This window comes from Lissotriton vulgaris, chromosome 9 (assembly GCF_964263255.1).
Source record: "Lissotriton vulgaris chromosome 9, aLisVul1.2, whole genome shotgun sequence".
In the NCBI taxonomy this organism is placed as follows: domain Eukaryota; kingdom Metazoa; phylum Chordata; class Amphibia; order Caudata; family Salamandridae; genus Lissotriton; species Lissotriton vulgaris.
This window is the reverse complement of record NC_141697.1, coordinates 97,495,581-97,511,873: the sequence shown is the minus strand read 5'-3', so window position 1 is coordinate 97,511,873 and position 16,293 is coordinate 97,495,581. Positions and strand designations below refer to the sequence as shown.

The following is a 16,293-nucleotide window of genomic DNA, read 5'->3' as shown; positions in this document are numbered from 1 at the left end:
AGTCCCAGGAGACAAATGGAATCACCTGAGCTTTAAAGTGCGTCTGAAAACCGCCCGGAGTTCAAGGCTGAATCCAGGAGGCATCACTAGTGACTGGCGAACTGGGATCTGCAGCAGGCAGCAGATTCCAGCTGTGATTCACACTAGGCTAAAATAATCCCGGAAGCACCCTATTGTTAGCAGTTTTACATAATGTGTGTGGAGTCAGCATATTGTGGATTGTATTCCTCAATGAGAGCCCGTAGCACCTTGGCCAAAGATGTAATTAACTTTGTTTTCAAAACAGACCGGTTTGTGACGCAGTGCTGGCCGAACCTCCTAGCACTATATATTAGAAAACATAACAATAAAAAAGTATTTGTCATTACACCATTAGAATTAAGAACGTTGCACATGGCGTCCGAGAGCGTTACCACGTCAGAAATAAATAATGCATTACAGTAAGCATTGACCTGATGGCAAGAGGGTTTCTGTTCCACAACTGTGAAACGTTCTTTGTGACTTCAGAGCCTTCTGAAAACATAAACTTCTGTTTGATTTACCCCCTAGGCTGGTTCAAGCACAGGGCGGTTACACGGTTTATTAGATATAGCTAGCTCTATAATTATCTTAGTGCTGTGGTTATTTTCCTCCTGTTCCTAATCATGTAAATGCCTTCTTTAGCATATCTGTTTAAGAGTCTCAAAATCAAACGTGCGCCCGGCGCTGCTTGCTGTACATCTGCCCGCAAGCAAGAGAAGGAACCGAGATCTCCAAGAAGTTATACTGACATGGTAGCAGCAGGGGCGCCAGAGAGCCCGACTGTGAGAGCGGAGGAATCGAAGGCTCACTCAACAGGGCTCCTAACTTAAAGCTTTATTTTTTATTTATTTTAATTTCTTATATCGCGCTGGACTCAATCCCGTAAGCGTATCTCCGCGCTTTGCCGGCCAGAACATTAACAGAGTCAATAGGATTGATTAATGGGTCTGAGATGCTTTCTGAAAGAGGAGAGTTTTTAAAGCCTTTCTAAAGGACAGATGGTTGGTGGTCATTCTCAGGTTTGTTGGAAGTTTATTCCATAAGGCAGGGCCGACTGAGGAGAATGCTCGGTCTCCCTGTCTGGATTTTTTTGTTGCAGGGGGTTTCAGAAGAGCTTGGTTACTTGAGCGGAGTGACCGGCTGGGTTGATACAGCTCCAGTGATTGAGAAAGGTATTTAGGACTATCCCCATATAAGCATTTGTGGACCGTACAGCATATCTTAAAACTGATGCGCTGCCATATAGGGAGCCAATGCAGCTCATCCAACAAGGGCTTAGAGGGAGTCCTAGCCGGTGCACTCATGACCAATCTGGCCGCAGTATTCTGAACTACCTGCAAACGGCCTACTGCATCTGCATTTGCTAATGTCAGCAGGCCGTTGCAGTAGTCCAGGCGGCTAGTAACCAGAGCCTGTACGAGTGTCTTCCTGTAGGTGTCAGGAAGATACGGGAAGACTCGTCTTAGAAGGCCAATGGTGTGCAAACACAGTCCTGAAATATGGTTGGTATGTTCCTTAAGGGTCAATTTTTGATCAATTTTTACCCCTAGGTTTTTAACGTGTGGCTTTGATATTGGAACTGGACCCAAATCCAGCGGCCACCAATCTGGAGACCACAGGAGACTTGCTTTGCCGAAGAGCATAACCTCTGTTTTTGCAACGTTACATTGGAGGCAGTTTGCGGCCATCCAATGTGACACTGCCCTCATACCCTCAGCAAAGTTTTCCTTGACTTTAGGGCCAAGGGAGGTGAAAGGGTAGAGGAGCTGGGTGTCATCAGCGTAGGAAACCGGTGTGAACCCATACTTTCGCACAATCTCAGCAAGGGGGGCCACATATACATTGAACAATGTAGGGCTAAGGCATGAGCCCTGTGGCACCCCCTTCGTGAGCTCCCTCGAGATGGAGAGGTAGGGGCCCAGGCTGATAGATTGCGACCTCCCGGAAAGGAAGCTCTCCAGCCAGGATAGTGCTAAGCCTATGATCCCCACTCCCTGCAAACGGCTGAGAAGGATGTTATGAGACACGGTATCAAAGGCCGCAGACAGGTCCAACAGCACTAGAATCATGGATCCCCCTCTATCCTGTGACATTTTGATCTTATCAGTCACCGAGAGGAGGGCCGATTCAGTGCTGTGGTTGGGCCTGAACCCAGATTGTGATTGGTCCAGGCCCCCTGTCGCCTCGATAAAGCTGGAAATGATGGTATTGACGTGTTTCTCAGCCAGTTTGCTAATAAAAGGGAGGAGGGAAATAGGGCGGAGGTTGGAGAGTTCTGACCAAGGTAAGGTGGTATTTTTGCGTTTAGGGTTCACTACCGCTTCTTTCCAGGGTTGTGGGAGTTGTCCTTCGGCAAAGGAGAGATTCAATAGTTTTTGAATAGTGGGGCCTAGAGATTCCGTCAGGGGGGAAATCATTTTAGCATGAATCAAATCAGTGGGGAGCCGGTCTTCATTTTGCTAATGAGTGTAGTCAGATCTTGTAGAGTTATTTCTGGGATTACATGAAGGGTGTTCCCAAGGGTCACCGTTGGGGAAATTTCAGAGGTCTCAGTCTCTAAAGGACCTGAGACTTTCATGATTTTCTTATATATCCCCTCAATTTTGTCTTCGAAAAACTGGGAGATTTTATTACAAAGATCTTGGGAAAAAATATCCGGGCTCTCACACATTACTGGGTTAGTGAAGGCCTGTATAATTTTAAATAGCTCTCGAGTTGAATTGCCTGCCTCTGTTATTTGGGAGGTGAGACTGATTTTCCTCGCTTTTTTAATGTTTTTATAATAAGTGGTCATAGATACCAAGTATCGATCCTTGTCTTCCCCCTTACGTGTCCGTCTCCAATGCTTCTCCAATTTCCTACACCCCTGCTTTTCTGTTTTGAGGGCCTCAGTGTACCATGTTTCCCTCTTAGCTATAGTTGATTTTCTGTGACCAGACCTTTGTGTTACACTGCCAGATGCCCCTCAAAGCCGGCCCGCACTGAAAAAGCAAAAGTTTGCGAAACAGGGGGAGGTGGAAGCGGGCTGTCTCGCCTCCAGCTTGTTACGGTTAACGTACTTCTCGGTTGCATGTCTCCATTAAATATAAAGGCTTTTTCTTGTTCATCGATTTTTGTGTTTATGGCTGCTTCCTTTTAAACCCAATCATGCAAGCTGCCACATAGAGTGTGAGCGGGGGACTTTGATGCGATTGTCCAGTTCTGCTGGGACAAAATCCCGCTGTACTGGGGAAAATCACTTTATCACAGTTTCGACGTTTCAGTGAGCGCTGAATATAAATCAGTCCCAGTAACTGTAGCGTCGCCCTGACGCTGGTTTGATACACTCTGCCTATTTTCTCACTGCACCGCAGTCCCTCTGTTTACATGCTGCGTCCTTTCATGGCAAAAGTTTACAAACCGTGCATCGAAAGGCTTCGCTTCCGGCCATGAATGCAGCGAGTGTTCTGCAACATCAATTCCCAATGTTTTCCTGCTTTCCACCAGAGCAATGCTGCACTGATTAATGTATAAAGTGAATAGAGTCCTGCTGTCTGAAAGCCTGATCGCGAAACCGAAAGCGATCACATTTGGAAAAAAACAAATCCGCGAGGGGTGCGCGGGCGCCCATATGCTTTCAATTATCGCGCCCATGTCTGGGCACGATAATTGAAACCATATGGCAGGAAATGCGATTAATAGACACCAATAGGCCAGGGGTGGAGTTAAACGCCCGCCTCTGGCCTATTGTGTGCTATTTTAAAAAAGAACACAAAGGGAAAGGTCAATAGCAGGTCACAGAAGTAGAAACACACGCACAAGCATGTGCAATTCCAGTGCCCACTTCTGAAACACTGTCAAAAGGACTCACGCTGCGCGAACACTGCTGCGTAGTGTAATGGTAGGCGCGAGCCCTCAAAACATTATATGACCAACACCAGTGACCTTTCATTGTGCTCTACATGCAGCCATCAGGCTTGATGGCTGAGCTCCATACTCCATTGCATCCCAGCTATGTACCTGCAATACATTACATACATACATAGACTACTGATTCACATGGACTCTTAAATACTCTCCCATGGGATCGATGGGCATTCTTTCTGGGTTAATCTGCAAATGTGAGATGGCTTTAGAAGCCGATGACTAAGAAAATGACGCAGCAACAAAGTAATATGTTTGGGCTTTCCTGGGTCCAGAGGCAGAGGGGGGTGTAATCTTCACTTTTGAGCCATGATCTATTCCAGGTAAGAAACAGCCACCTAATCAAATATTGGCAAGTGAGAAAGGGATGTAGGGTCGAGGCAAAGGCAATTCTGAGGCCAGAAACCTTTTATTGCATGAATTGTATATTTACCACATCCCGGTCTTCTGTCCTAGAACAGCCTTCTCGTGCACAGAAGTGGAACAAAATTTTTCAAGCAAGAGTCGCTTAACAGTATTTGTGGTCTTTACATCTTTATTACTCTGGCCTTTTCGCCTCATGTGATTCAGGGACATCACAGATTTGCAGCATGCTGAAACCTAACCCACTCTCGCCAGGAAAGGGTACTGGGTCTTAGTCTTGAGTCAAAAGGTGCACTCAGTCTTATTAAACCTTTATTCTGTTGCTTGCAAAGCAATGGACACGACTGGTAAATTTGAAGCTTGATTTCTCACACACAGGAAACACAATGCCTTAATTCAACTTTTATTGACTTGAACGGCAAGCTGAAACATTCAACATGTTTTTTTTTAAATGACTAATTAAGGCAGGCAAGAATAGCCTGTCAATTGACATGCCTACTCAAAAGAAAGGAGCAAAGCCTACTCTAATTTATGTCCGTGTTTTGTCAGCATATGCGTTTCTTAAATCTAGTAACTATTCCTGTTACCGCTCCACCTGGGGAGCAGTACTATGAATTTGGCACTTTAACATGGGCAGTCAAACTGTTGCTCCTAAGCCTCTTGTCCTGCTGTCAATCTAACTTGTCAACAATTAGATATAGTTTCATTTTTGATTTTGAAAAGGGATTTTTTTGCATCTGATCTAGGCCCATAACCAGTGGCAACGCAACATTTTCAATCGGAGACCAAAGGTTTCAATAGAAAATATTAATTAAGGAAGGGCTTCCTTTTTAATAAGGTGCCTAGGTGCCTACATCTTCCAGAAAATCATGCATGTAAGAATGAGAAAATACAAGACATAGCGAAGAGACAAAACAAACAAGACAGAAGTAAAAATGGAGACGGAGAGTCAGGTTGGAAAAGATGTAAGAAAGAGGGGTAGAGAGATTGGTAGAAAACGAGAGAAGTAGGACAGAAACGAGAGAAAAGCAGAGGTGAGTGGAAGGGGAAAGAGGAGAGCTAAGAACAAGAGAAAGGAGAAGAAAGACATAAGATAGAAGGTGGTTAGGTCGGGAGCAGAGGGGAAAAAAGAAGAGGGGGAAGTACCTGGAGAGAGGACATGTTGTGGAAGTTAGTGGTGAAAGGCAGGAGTAGCGAAGGAAGGGAGCAGGGAACACACAGAACGGAAAGTAAAAAGAGGAGACGAGTTGAATGTGTGAGGTACCGAGAGGTTGGAAAGATGGGAGGCAGATGTGAATTAAGAGATTCTGAGGGAGGAAGAGAAGGAAAAGGAGAGATAAACAATGAGGAAAAGAGGGTAGGAGTGAGAGACAGAAATGATGTTGAAAGAACAAATCAGTCAGATTTGATGCTGTCAGTCTGCAGGTTTCAAGAAAAATCGAAAATCACCGAGTGAATTCGTACATTTACTCGGAGAGAGTATCCTTTCGCACTGCCTTCTAGGTGATCTCTGAGCTCCTCCAGCTTTCGATGGAGCTACATGTAAACATTAGAAAATGGATTGAAAAAGACACAACCTGTTTTGCTTCTGTTTCTTGTAAAGAGCATGGCACATTGCACACTTCCATTATCCGGGCATACTTCAACAAGGCAATCATTGCTACTTGCACAGCTTCCATTTACATGCTCAAAAACAGCAAACACAAATGAATTTGAAAGGCAACAAGCAGAATAATGAGGCAGCAATTTCAATTGATAACTGAGAAAAAGCTACAAAGAACATGCGCATTGAGATATCCTCGACTGTAGACATGTTGTGTCTTTTACACATGTCCAAGCTTCCTGCTGCATCTATACAGTAATCTTTCATTCGGTTGTTTTATGAGCTACCCCCACAAACAAAGCAGGTACATACTTTAATAAATAGCTTTTGGTAACTGAGGGGTTAGTTTTAATAAATAGCAAGGCATTTCATTAGTTAAAAGTTTTTTCCACACAAATTAAATTAATAAAGGCACCAATGAAACATACGTTCACAAAATTAAGAAGCGGAAACAAGATAATTATACACACACGACATCAAATAAAGGCCTCTTTTCCCCACTGACAAACTTGCATTGCAATATATGCATACAGGGAAATTTGGACGTAGATAAATCTACTTTGCATGAAAATAAGTCCACAAAAAAGCAGACAGGAAGACCGAATTGAGGCACATGACTAGCGACCTACCACCACCCAAGTGACATCGGCGTGCTTCACACAGTGGTATAATTATCCAGTTTACTTGGGTTCAGAAACATTACATGACTTCAAGAGAGCTCCTGTGCAGCAGAAACAGACTGAGCCGTAGGCCCAGGGGTAATGGCGGCTTGAGGGTGAGGAGAAAGCAGGAAAGGCGAGAAGGAAAGTGCTCGGCTGGCAAACAAACAGAAGAGGTGCTTAATAATGGCAGAACAGAAAATACAAATAAAAAATGGCGTCCTAAAACGACTCTGGTGAAGTAGACACAGGGAATTTGTTTCACTTACTCAACTATTTATTTAATCTCCTACTTAAGAGGCAGCGGGGGGCTGGACGACCTGGGACCCCTCAAGTTGCCCTCACTCTTCGACTCAATATCTACATGAGAACAATAAGTCCAAAGGCTAGTTGTACAAAACATTTAGAGTCACCAGACCGACTACAAATAAAAATCTATGCCAGTAAGTACTTTTTTTCTTTTCAAACAGACTTCACAAGGGGGATGGAAGCTCATGTTCAGATCTGATGTTTGTTTCATAAAGGACTACATTTTAAAGTTGTTGCCCCGCGAAGTCACTGCAATACTGTAAATGTGCAGTTCACACAGGTTAAAACTAGAATTTCGAACTCCAACAAAAAATTCTGTTCAAAGAATAGGATTCTGGGCAAAAGAGAACCCTGGAAGGCTGCATTAAACATGGCAGTCAACTTGAATTTTCACCTTCCTCCTCCTTGTTGTTGTCATGTTTGCTCTTTGAAGCTTTTGTGTTGTTGCTGGGTGCAAGGAAGGTCCACCTTCAGTCTTCCTGCCTTCTACAAATACGATTTTCTGTGGGAGATGAGCAAATCTTGGGAATGTTTTGTTTAATCAAGAACTCTTAGGTATCTTGATGTGAACCAATCGATAACCAATTTTATCCACAGCTAATTTTATTACAATCACGAGATTGATAGCAGTGTTCCTTAGCACATGCAATAAAAAAAAGATTTGTGCCACCATGTAATGCTTCTATCAACAGTCTTAAGATAACTTATTACAAAGAGAATTTTGTTACACAATAACTCATGGTATAATTATCTCCTTTTCTTCAGGTTTACTATAGCCTTATAGCCCGCCGTAGAGGGCTATACCAGCTATTAAAGGCCCTCTCCAGCGTTAAAGGCCCAGAGCCGAAGGCGAGGGCCTTTAACAAGGGAGAGGGACTTTAATAGCGGTATAGCCCATCTACGAAGGGCTATAAGGCTATTTGAACATTCTGTCATTAGAGGACAGAATGTTCTAACAAAAAAACCAAAGCCTTTTGGGAGCGTGAGGGGATTGGAATCCCCTCAGGTTCCCTGAAACCTTTGTTCAAAGCCAGAGCTGTGAAGAAAGAAACATTGGAATGTTGGAGCTCCAGGCTTATACCAGCCATTATAAGCCCAGAGCACTCCATTGTTTTCAATGGAGCTCCCAACATTCCAATGTTCTAATAATTACTATGGTCTTATCCACCTGGACTTCTTCCTCTTCCTACTACCATCTGACCCTTAAACGCATAAGGCTTATTCAGCAGATTTCAACTGTGTGCTCCGTTGGCATAAGAAGAATACGTCTTTTTTGCTAAACGATTTGCCCACTCATTTCTATCCTTTTCCATCAAATATATTCAAGTTTTACCAATCGTTTGCAAACCATTATTCTCAGACCAGGGAAAATGTGAACAATTTTACAATTTCCTAGCAGATAGTGAAAATACTACATTAAAAAAAGCAACTGACCTTTATTATCAAACAAACATGTGTACACTGAACATTGCAGTATGAGTAGGATGTTGCCATCCCCACCCAGAAAGGTATTACCACTGGGATTATTTCCTCCCATGTTGCACCCTCTTATGTAAAAATGAGCATGTATATTTAGTAAAAAGGACCGATACCCTGTCTGTCTGAAAAAAGCACACTGGGAACAAGTGACACACTAGAGCATACCAAATCAAGTAATGCTAGCTCACAGCCACTTCTATGTCTAAGACACATTTGCTAAGTGTAACCCAGCACAGTTCACAAACTTTGGAAGGAACATCTTTGATCATTACTCCGATCTCTCTATTAACTATCTAGATGGCTGAAGGTTACAAAATGCTTAATTTTCTTTCGGTTTATCATTTTGATAAACTGTTAATTTATTTTACCTATCACTATGCATCAATAAATATGCTACAAAGTTTGCATGTTTGAGATTGTCCTAAAACAGTGACTCGTGGAAGCTGTCAAGTCACAAGACATGAGAGGGTCGAGAACAGGGAATTGGAGAACACTTGCTAATAGAAAGGGCATATCTTTACAGGGGAAGACAGGTCAGCTAAGCTGCACCAGCCACTCTAGTACCAGCAGTAGCAATTAACCAGCTGGGTTCTCTAGAGGGAGAGTAACTATAAAGCCTTACCATGTGCGTAAGCAACAGTGGTTGTTAAAAACATTAGCTTACAATCCAGGCCACACTCGGCCTATTTGTGTCATCACTTTTGCTCTTTTTCCACTTCTCGTTCCCCAATCCCTTAATTTCCATTGATTTACTTTTCACCATATGTTGGGTTTTCCTTCTCACATGATCCCTTCTCTTCCTTACCGGTGCTGCAGGGTAATTCCCTCTTTCTTGGGTGGGAATCCAGGTGTGCTTGGAACCTAGTTACAGTTTACACTCTACACTGGGTAAGTCATTACTTGAACCCTTTGATAATATGTCTGTATGTTGCTTTCCTCTCTGATTATGCTTCCTCCCCCAGGTGGAGAAGTTGCCGACCCTTGAATATTTGCAAAGGATGCTGTTCCGTAACATTTAAGTCCTCATCAAAAGACTGGAGAGTACTACAGGGGATGAACATACCCCCCTCTGTTCAGGTAGAGAGCCTGATCTTCAAAACATCAATGCTGGCAGAGCTCAGGCGGGGACAGAAGACAGAACAGCCTTTAATAATAGAAGCAGCCAATCCTCGATGACATTTAATAGATCCGACTGAGGGATTTGAAGATGTAGCAGGTACAAGTAGAGCTTTCGCTTATGTAGATCTGCACCAGGTTATGCATCAGTTGTAGCTGAATGGATGTAGGGCAATGCCCAAGAACGACAGTCCCTAGAGTTGTATTTTTGGTATTGACAGAAAGCCAAAGAAGGTGAAGCCAGAGAGGCATTTTGTTTATATTATAGTCTCTTACATGGTGTTCTATGATCATCAAGACATGGAAACACCTTAGGGTGTTACAGAAAAGTAGTATGAAGTGACACTCTCTTAAAAGCCTGACACCTCCTGGTCCACTGAATAAACCCTTAACTATTAGTGACTGGCCCATTTCAAAACGTGAAAAGCATGAATCGGGCTCACCCTAGGTCCCGGCAGCTCGCCTCTGCCCATTTTACCATTAGATTTTACCATTAGTACATCTCAAACAATCCATCATTAAAATGAAGTGAATTGTGTCTCAGTGGAAGTCTAAAAGAATAAAAGGTCTGGAGAACCAGTTTCCTTTATGTCTGTATGTAGGCAACTATGTAATGGTATTTACACAGTGCAAATATAGCAAGAAAACAAAAGAGAGCTGAAACTATGAGCAAGTTGACCCTGAAGAAATAGAACAGGGAGTGTGTACTGGGGGGATGGAATTATGTGCATGGCTCATTTTGTTCCAGCGTTCCCTCCCTCCCCAATCCTTTAAAACAAAGTAAGACAAACTTGTAGGATACATGCGTACAAAGCACTTGGGGGATGGGGGGGGATATGTAATGTTCCAAAGATTCCATTATTAGCAGTGTGAAATCCACATAATTTGCTTAAGAGCTATTACGCAAAATGACAAGAAATTATGCGAACGTAAAAAAATGCCAATCTGCCATTTAGCACTATATATTCGCGTGAAATTCGACTGTGCATCAATTTTTGAATAATAAAAAAAATAGCAGCAAAAAACATAATTGTCACGAACAGCAGCAGCTCATGTTCTGGCTATTCACATTCTTCCTCTGCTCCCACTCTATAATGTTGCTGCAAACAGCAGCATATTTACACAATGCAGGGTAAAGGTGTAATTTCAGGAATTTTGCGTAGTAATCGGAATACCCAAAATTTCACAAATTACAAAAGTGTCATTCAAATTTCGGACAGGCCTACCCTTATTTGGCTCTTTTTCAGTGCAAATACTAATCATCACCCAAAACCCCTTACAGTAAAAAAAAAAACCTGTATATATATATATATATATATATATATATATATATATATATATATATATATATATATATATATATATATATATATATATAAAAAGTCAGATTCTCACAGATACCAAGAAACCTTGAGCACAGCTCTCAAATCTCTTTTCTCAAAGATAATTTGAGGCTTGGTCAATATGTAAAGAGTAAGTTTCTAAAATAACATAGATCTATGAATTATATCATAAATATCCCAGGACTAATGTACTGTTTGAGTTGAACTCTCTCTATTTTATTTTTTATGATTTATTTTATTAGGAGCAGCAAAAGAATAAATATGTTTGCATGCTCCTCCCAACCTCTTCTCATCACATTCTAACTCAAATTAATCCAATACATATGAAAACGTCTTTGATGTAGTAGGAATTCCTCAACAATAAAGATTACACAAACGCATTCATAGCTAATACTGCTTTCCCGCATACAATTTTGGTGAAATGTTTCTCAAAATGTACTTGAAATCATGCCTTGTTTTACTGTTTGCCACTTAACACAACAATTTCTCAGTTCTGTGCATTACTTAATTTTAGACTCTTGCTTATAGTGTTCACAGTTTTCCAGCTGTCAACCCAGATGTCTTGTTTTTAGAAACTTTTATTTTGTATCAACCTAGTGTTTTTCACCAACCAACCTGTTTTGATCAGGATACATTAATTTCCCTTTCAATGTAAATTATTGTTAATTCTACAAAACATATGATATATAAGGCAGTCCAGTGCTACACGACTGGGATTGTCCTCACCTACAACATGGTTTCACTTCTCTTCATTTCTACCTCCCTACATGGTTGCGTGGAGTTTGGGTTAGTCATTGTAAAGACTACAATGGCTAAGCATATTGATGCTAATGCTCTGAAATGAAGATAATGCTTCAATCCAGGAAATAGTAGGGCTGTGTGCACGTCCGATGTATGCTACAAAACATATGTTGATGGCCCATTCTAGACCACATCAACCTGCCTTTTTAAGTGATTAAATAATTTTAAAGGAAATATGTATTTATATATTCAGTGTTTGCATAGTGCCCACACTGTGTTAAGGCCACATCAGAATGATGTTTGATGGAGATAAAAAGAGGTATGACATGTTACAGAAGCATGATAGATGAGCAGTTAGTGAAGAGACAGAAGGAGTTCCAAGTGCTGGAAGCAGTGGTTGTGCAGAGATTTTCACCTAAAATCAATGCAAAACATTTGGCTGAAGTAGAACATTAGAAAAAACAATGTATGCTGTCTGGTAGGGTCAGAAAGCAGCATTTATTACGCTTGATGATACTGTTTTCAAAGTTCTAATTTAATGTTCCTCCATATTAGCATTTCACCTGTAACAAGGCAGGCCCTCTAACTCACAGCTACTAATCAGATGGAGACTCCATCCCTAGGCACCCTTTCAAACTAATAAGAGATAATGCTTACATTTATAGAAATATGGCCTATCAGGGCATATTAAAATGCCATCCGCTTAACTCCTTTTCAGTTGTCAGTGTAGTTATCTGCACGGGCTCTATATTCAGCATTCATTCACGGGGCAGCTTCTTTAAGGGGTACTCCTATTTACCTAATCAGTCCATTTACACTATTTACACTTGCAATTTCAACAAATAAATGGCTGGTTCAGTCCCCTCAATGGGGAGCCCTTTTTAACAACAATTATGTACTATTCAATGATCCAAAGACCCTGTTTTGCTCTAGCATTTACAGAATACTGCCTCAAGCTCAATCTTTGTCACATGAAAAACAACCAGAGTGATCACGCAGAGGCCTAATGACTGCACTATGAGCCTCATCAAATCTATCAGCTCTCTAGGTCTACCCTACCAGACACTTTTGACTAAGCCAGGGCCAACAATTAGGTTATCCCCATCAAAATGGCTCCAAATTAGAGCCTGTGCAAGGTGACTTATGTCTTCTTTTTTGTGACATTTAAGTATGATTCGAGTGCCCCAGTGCTCTCCTCTACATGTGTCCAAAACTTTATCAAAGGCGACTAGCTTTAAATCTATTGAATAGAAAAAGGGGATAACAAATGAAAACGGAAAATGAAGTTAAAAGAAAAGGGATCTGCATTCTTGCAAACAAAAATATATAAACATATTTACTTTGAAGGATCCAACTCTATTAGAAACTCCTTTGCATTCATCCGGTCGTCTAATTTGCTACAGTGGAGGTAAGGTAGGAGGGGGAAAGGAATGGGTAAAAAACAGGACAGAAGAATAAAAAAAGAGGTGAAACCTAAACAACAAATTCTGAATTGACCACATCATTGAGAAATGCATGCAAAATATTTATTTGTCTCCTATATGTGTATATTACTTTTTAATCCACACTCACTAGAGATGAATGCCAACCTGCTTTAATATTACATGAAATGAACAGCCTCATCGCATCAAAGCACACATTCACAATTAAGCCTAGAGTAAAGAGCATTTACTGACCTATATTATTACATCGAAGAGTATTATTTTATAAACTGAATCCTAATATTTTGAAACCTTCTCCCTTCAACACATGGGTCTAGTCAGCATTGGGTAATGGTTGAGGTTATCTTTCCAGTCCTTTACCCTCCATCAATGGCATTAGAAAAAATAGCACATTGATGACAGATATGGGAGAACGAAGATCAAAATATGTAAATATACTGTCCAAGGAGAGTAAATTCTGCTTAATTATGAGAGTCACAATTCTGAAAAATCCTAAAATCAGAACATGATAGAGTGGTAAAGCAGTTAATCAAGTCTAAAAACAAATTCGATCAGCCTTTTCTACCTAATCTGTGTGCAGAAAAGGTGTACAATGAAGATCATGCTGCAGCATGGTAAATATACAATATGGACATATCCAATAAAAGTAACAGAAGGTACTTGTCAAGAATGTTTTCAACTCTGCGCATGGGTATTACACAGAACATCAAAATAGATTTGTCTCCCTCTAAAGGATCTTTCTTGTCGCCAGGGGCACTGTTTCAAATATTCTGATATATTTGGCTTTCAATGTGAAAAATAGTAGTTTGGTATTTAGCTATTGTTTAAGAAATTGTTATCAGGATCTTTCCATAAAACAAAAATCTTTCCTGTGGTGAAAAATATTGAGACTCAGTACTAGATTTTGAGTTCAAATTAAGGGATAAAGTAAGTAAACAATTTTAAAATATTTGGTATAAGGACCAAATATTACCCACCAGCCCCCACCCTTTTTGTTTTTACCACAAATCGCGAAAGATATAAACACCATAAGAAGAAAAATTAAGTTGTTGGCCATGACACGTTAGCCCAATAAGCTAGAATATAACTATCAGTTTTAGAAAGCTATAGTTTGCTAAACCTTCTGTCTTGGGAACATTTTAGTCATAGCAAAGAAATGCATCTACAGAAGGCTTAATTGCTCTCTAAAATAACATTGAATCTCCAAGAAGGCTGGCAAATATTTACAGAAGGAAACGGTGTAAAAAATCTTTCACAAGATATTAGATCGATCACATGAAGGTAGAGGAGACATTACCTTTAATTTATGGTAAGAAGACATAGCAATGAACCAGAACACTTAATTGCAAATCTCTTATACTGTTACAGAATACGCACATCTAGTAGTTCTATTACTCCTAAAGAAAATAACATAAAATATTAATTCAGGATTCTGAATTTCTAGTGTTATGAATACAAACAAGCTCAGAATCTACAAGAGGTTCTCTCATTCGAGATCAATATTATTTTAGAAGGAGAGCCAGATTAGATGGTTGCTTGATACAAACATCAGCAAGTCTTTCTAACCTTTTAAAAATTAAGCATGATGAAAAACAAAGTGTTTTCTGCTTCATAATCAGTTCTTATTTGATGCATCACAGTCTCTTCAAAGGCAATATCGACGATTCTTGACGTTTTGTTGCTTCTAAACCTCCATAATTCTGCATGACAGATGCAGACATATAATGCAAAAACTTCCAAAAACATTTTCTTTCAAATTAAAGAATTTCTGTTTAATACCTTGATGTCCAATTCCAATGTCTGACATATCCTCTTTGACAATGAAGCTTAAGCAGGGCTGGACTGGGAGCCAAAACCGGCCCTGGCAAAGTGCTCGGCCGGCCCCCCTCCCTCCCGGGGGGTTGTGGTGCTGCCGAGCTCTTTGCCAGGGCCGGATTTTGGCCGATTTTATTACAGGAACGATTTTGCAGCTATGCTGCAAAAACGGCCCTGTAACAAAAAACGCCCCCCAGGGGCTCCAAACCGGCCTCCCACCCGTGCGGCGCACCGGGGGAGTACCCGGTGCCCGCTACGGCCAGTCTGGCCCTGAGCTTAAGGCTCTGGACAATGAGTTCACAGCAGCAAGAAAGCTAAAATATCCAGGTAAATAATTCAGGATTCCAAAGTGATCTGGATGCTGAGGTCCTCCATTTTTCAATTGTCCAGAAGGCAGCAGTTTCTCATCTCGGGTCATAAAGGTTCTTATCTAAAGAAATGGGGAGGCAGCAAAAGGAAAACCTCTGCCAGCCACATAACAGAATATGATCCTTTACATCATGATATATCTACTACCACAACAACTCCATGAGTTATGATTTATAAGAAAATGAAATAGGGTGCTTAGATAACCCAGAAGGCAAATCAGTTGTATGTAACAAGCCATACTCCGATTGGAATTAGCTAGCTGGAAAACTGAATCCGTTTTCAGAATTGTATTGACCATGTCTCCGAGTTAAAAGGCTGTTCGTAAGGTTGTGCTAAACTTTATTTCTTTGAAAGTAATCACCTGTACAACAATAGATTACATTTCATGGCTGACAGCCTTTATTAATGAAACGTGTGTTTTGTTCCTGGTTCCCCTTTTTACAAAGGGAAACACAATTCATTTAGTACAATTACTATACTGTGTTGTGTAACTATAAACATCACAATTAAACTTTAAACTGTAAATATATGTATACTTGGTGACCTAAATAACCAAATAGTATCAACCAAATACAACTGTATTCGGACTGTACACACAACATAAACCTTACATCTGCGGACGAATCCACATAGCAAGACATATTTTTTATGAAACTTTATCTAGCCCAAAACTAATCGCTGTTCAACAAAATTATCCTGTTATGTGGACAGATCGTCACATTCTCTTTCAAGATCCCAAATAAAACATTCAATAAATCCAAGTACAAGTTACAGGCAGTGGAACAAACTAAAATACTGTAGCTGCAATTGGGGCTAGGACTAAATACTCAACTTGAAACAATAGATTTAGTAGAAAAATTCTATGAATGGATGAACTCAGCCTTTGACATACTAACCACAAAAAGGTAAAACGAGGAAGGCAGACCCTTGGATGAATGAAGAGTTGTAAAAAATAAAAGGCCAAATTTCAGCACTTTAATGCATATATCTCCAGTTCAAGAACTCTCAAAACAAATAGGTTTACCAACAGAATGCATAAAACATACACAAAGGTGGCAAGAAATCCACTATTTAAGCAGTAGCAACAATGTCAAATGTCCAGCCGAAGAGCTCTATAAAAGTTCTATCAG

General features: G+C 40.7%; 1 protein-coding gene across 10 annotated transcripts in view; it reads right to left on the bottom strand.

Annotated features, from left to right (window-relative positions):
• Positions 1-16,293, bottom strand: part of GPHN (gephyrin) — a 2,075,463-nt gene that overhangs the window by 409,163 nt on the left and 1,650,007 nt on the right. For 4 of the 10 annotated variants that reach the window (XM_086937114.1, XM_086937117.1, XM_086937119.1 and 1 more), the window contains one exon: positions 12,878-12,934. The exons of the other annotated variants lie outside the window; for them this stretch is intronic. In XM_086937114.1, coding sequence (XP_086793240.1) covers positions 12,878-12,934 — 57 coding nt within the window. The remainder of the gene's footprint in view (positions 1-12,877; positions 12,935-16,293) is intronic. 10 annotated transcript variants of the gene reach the window in all.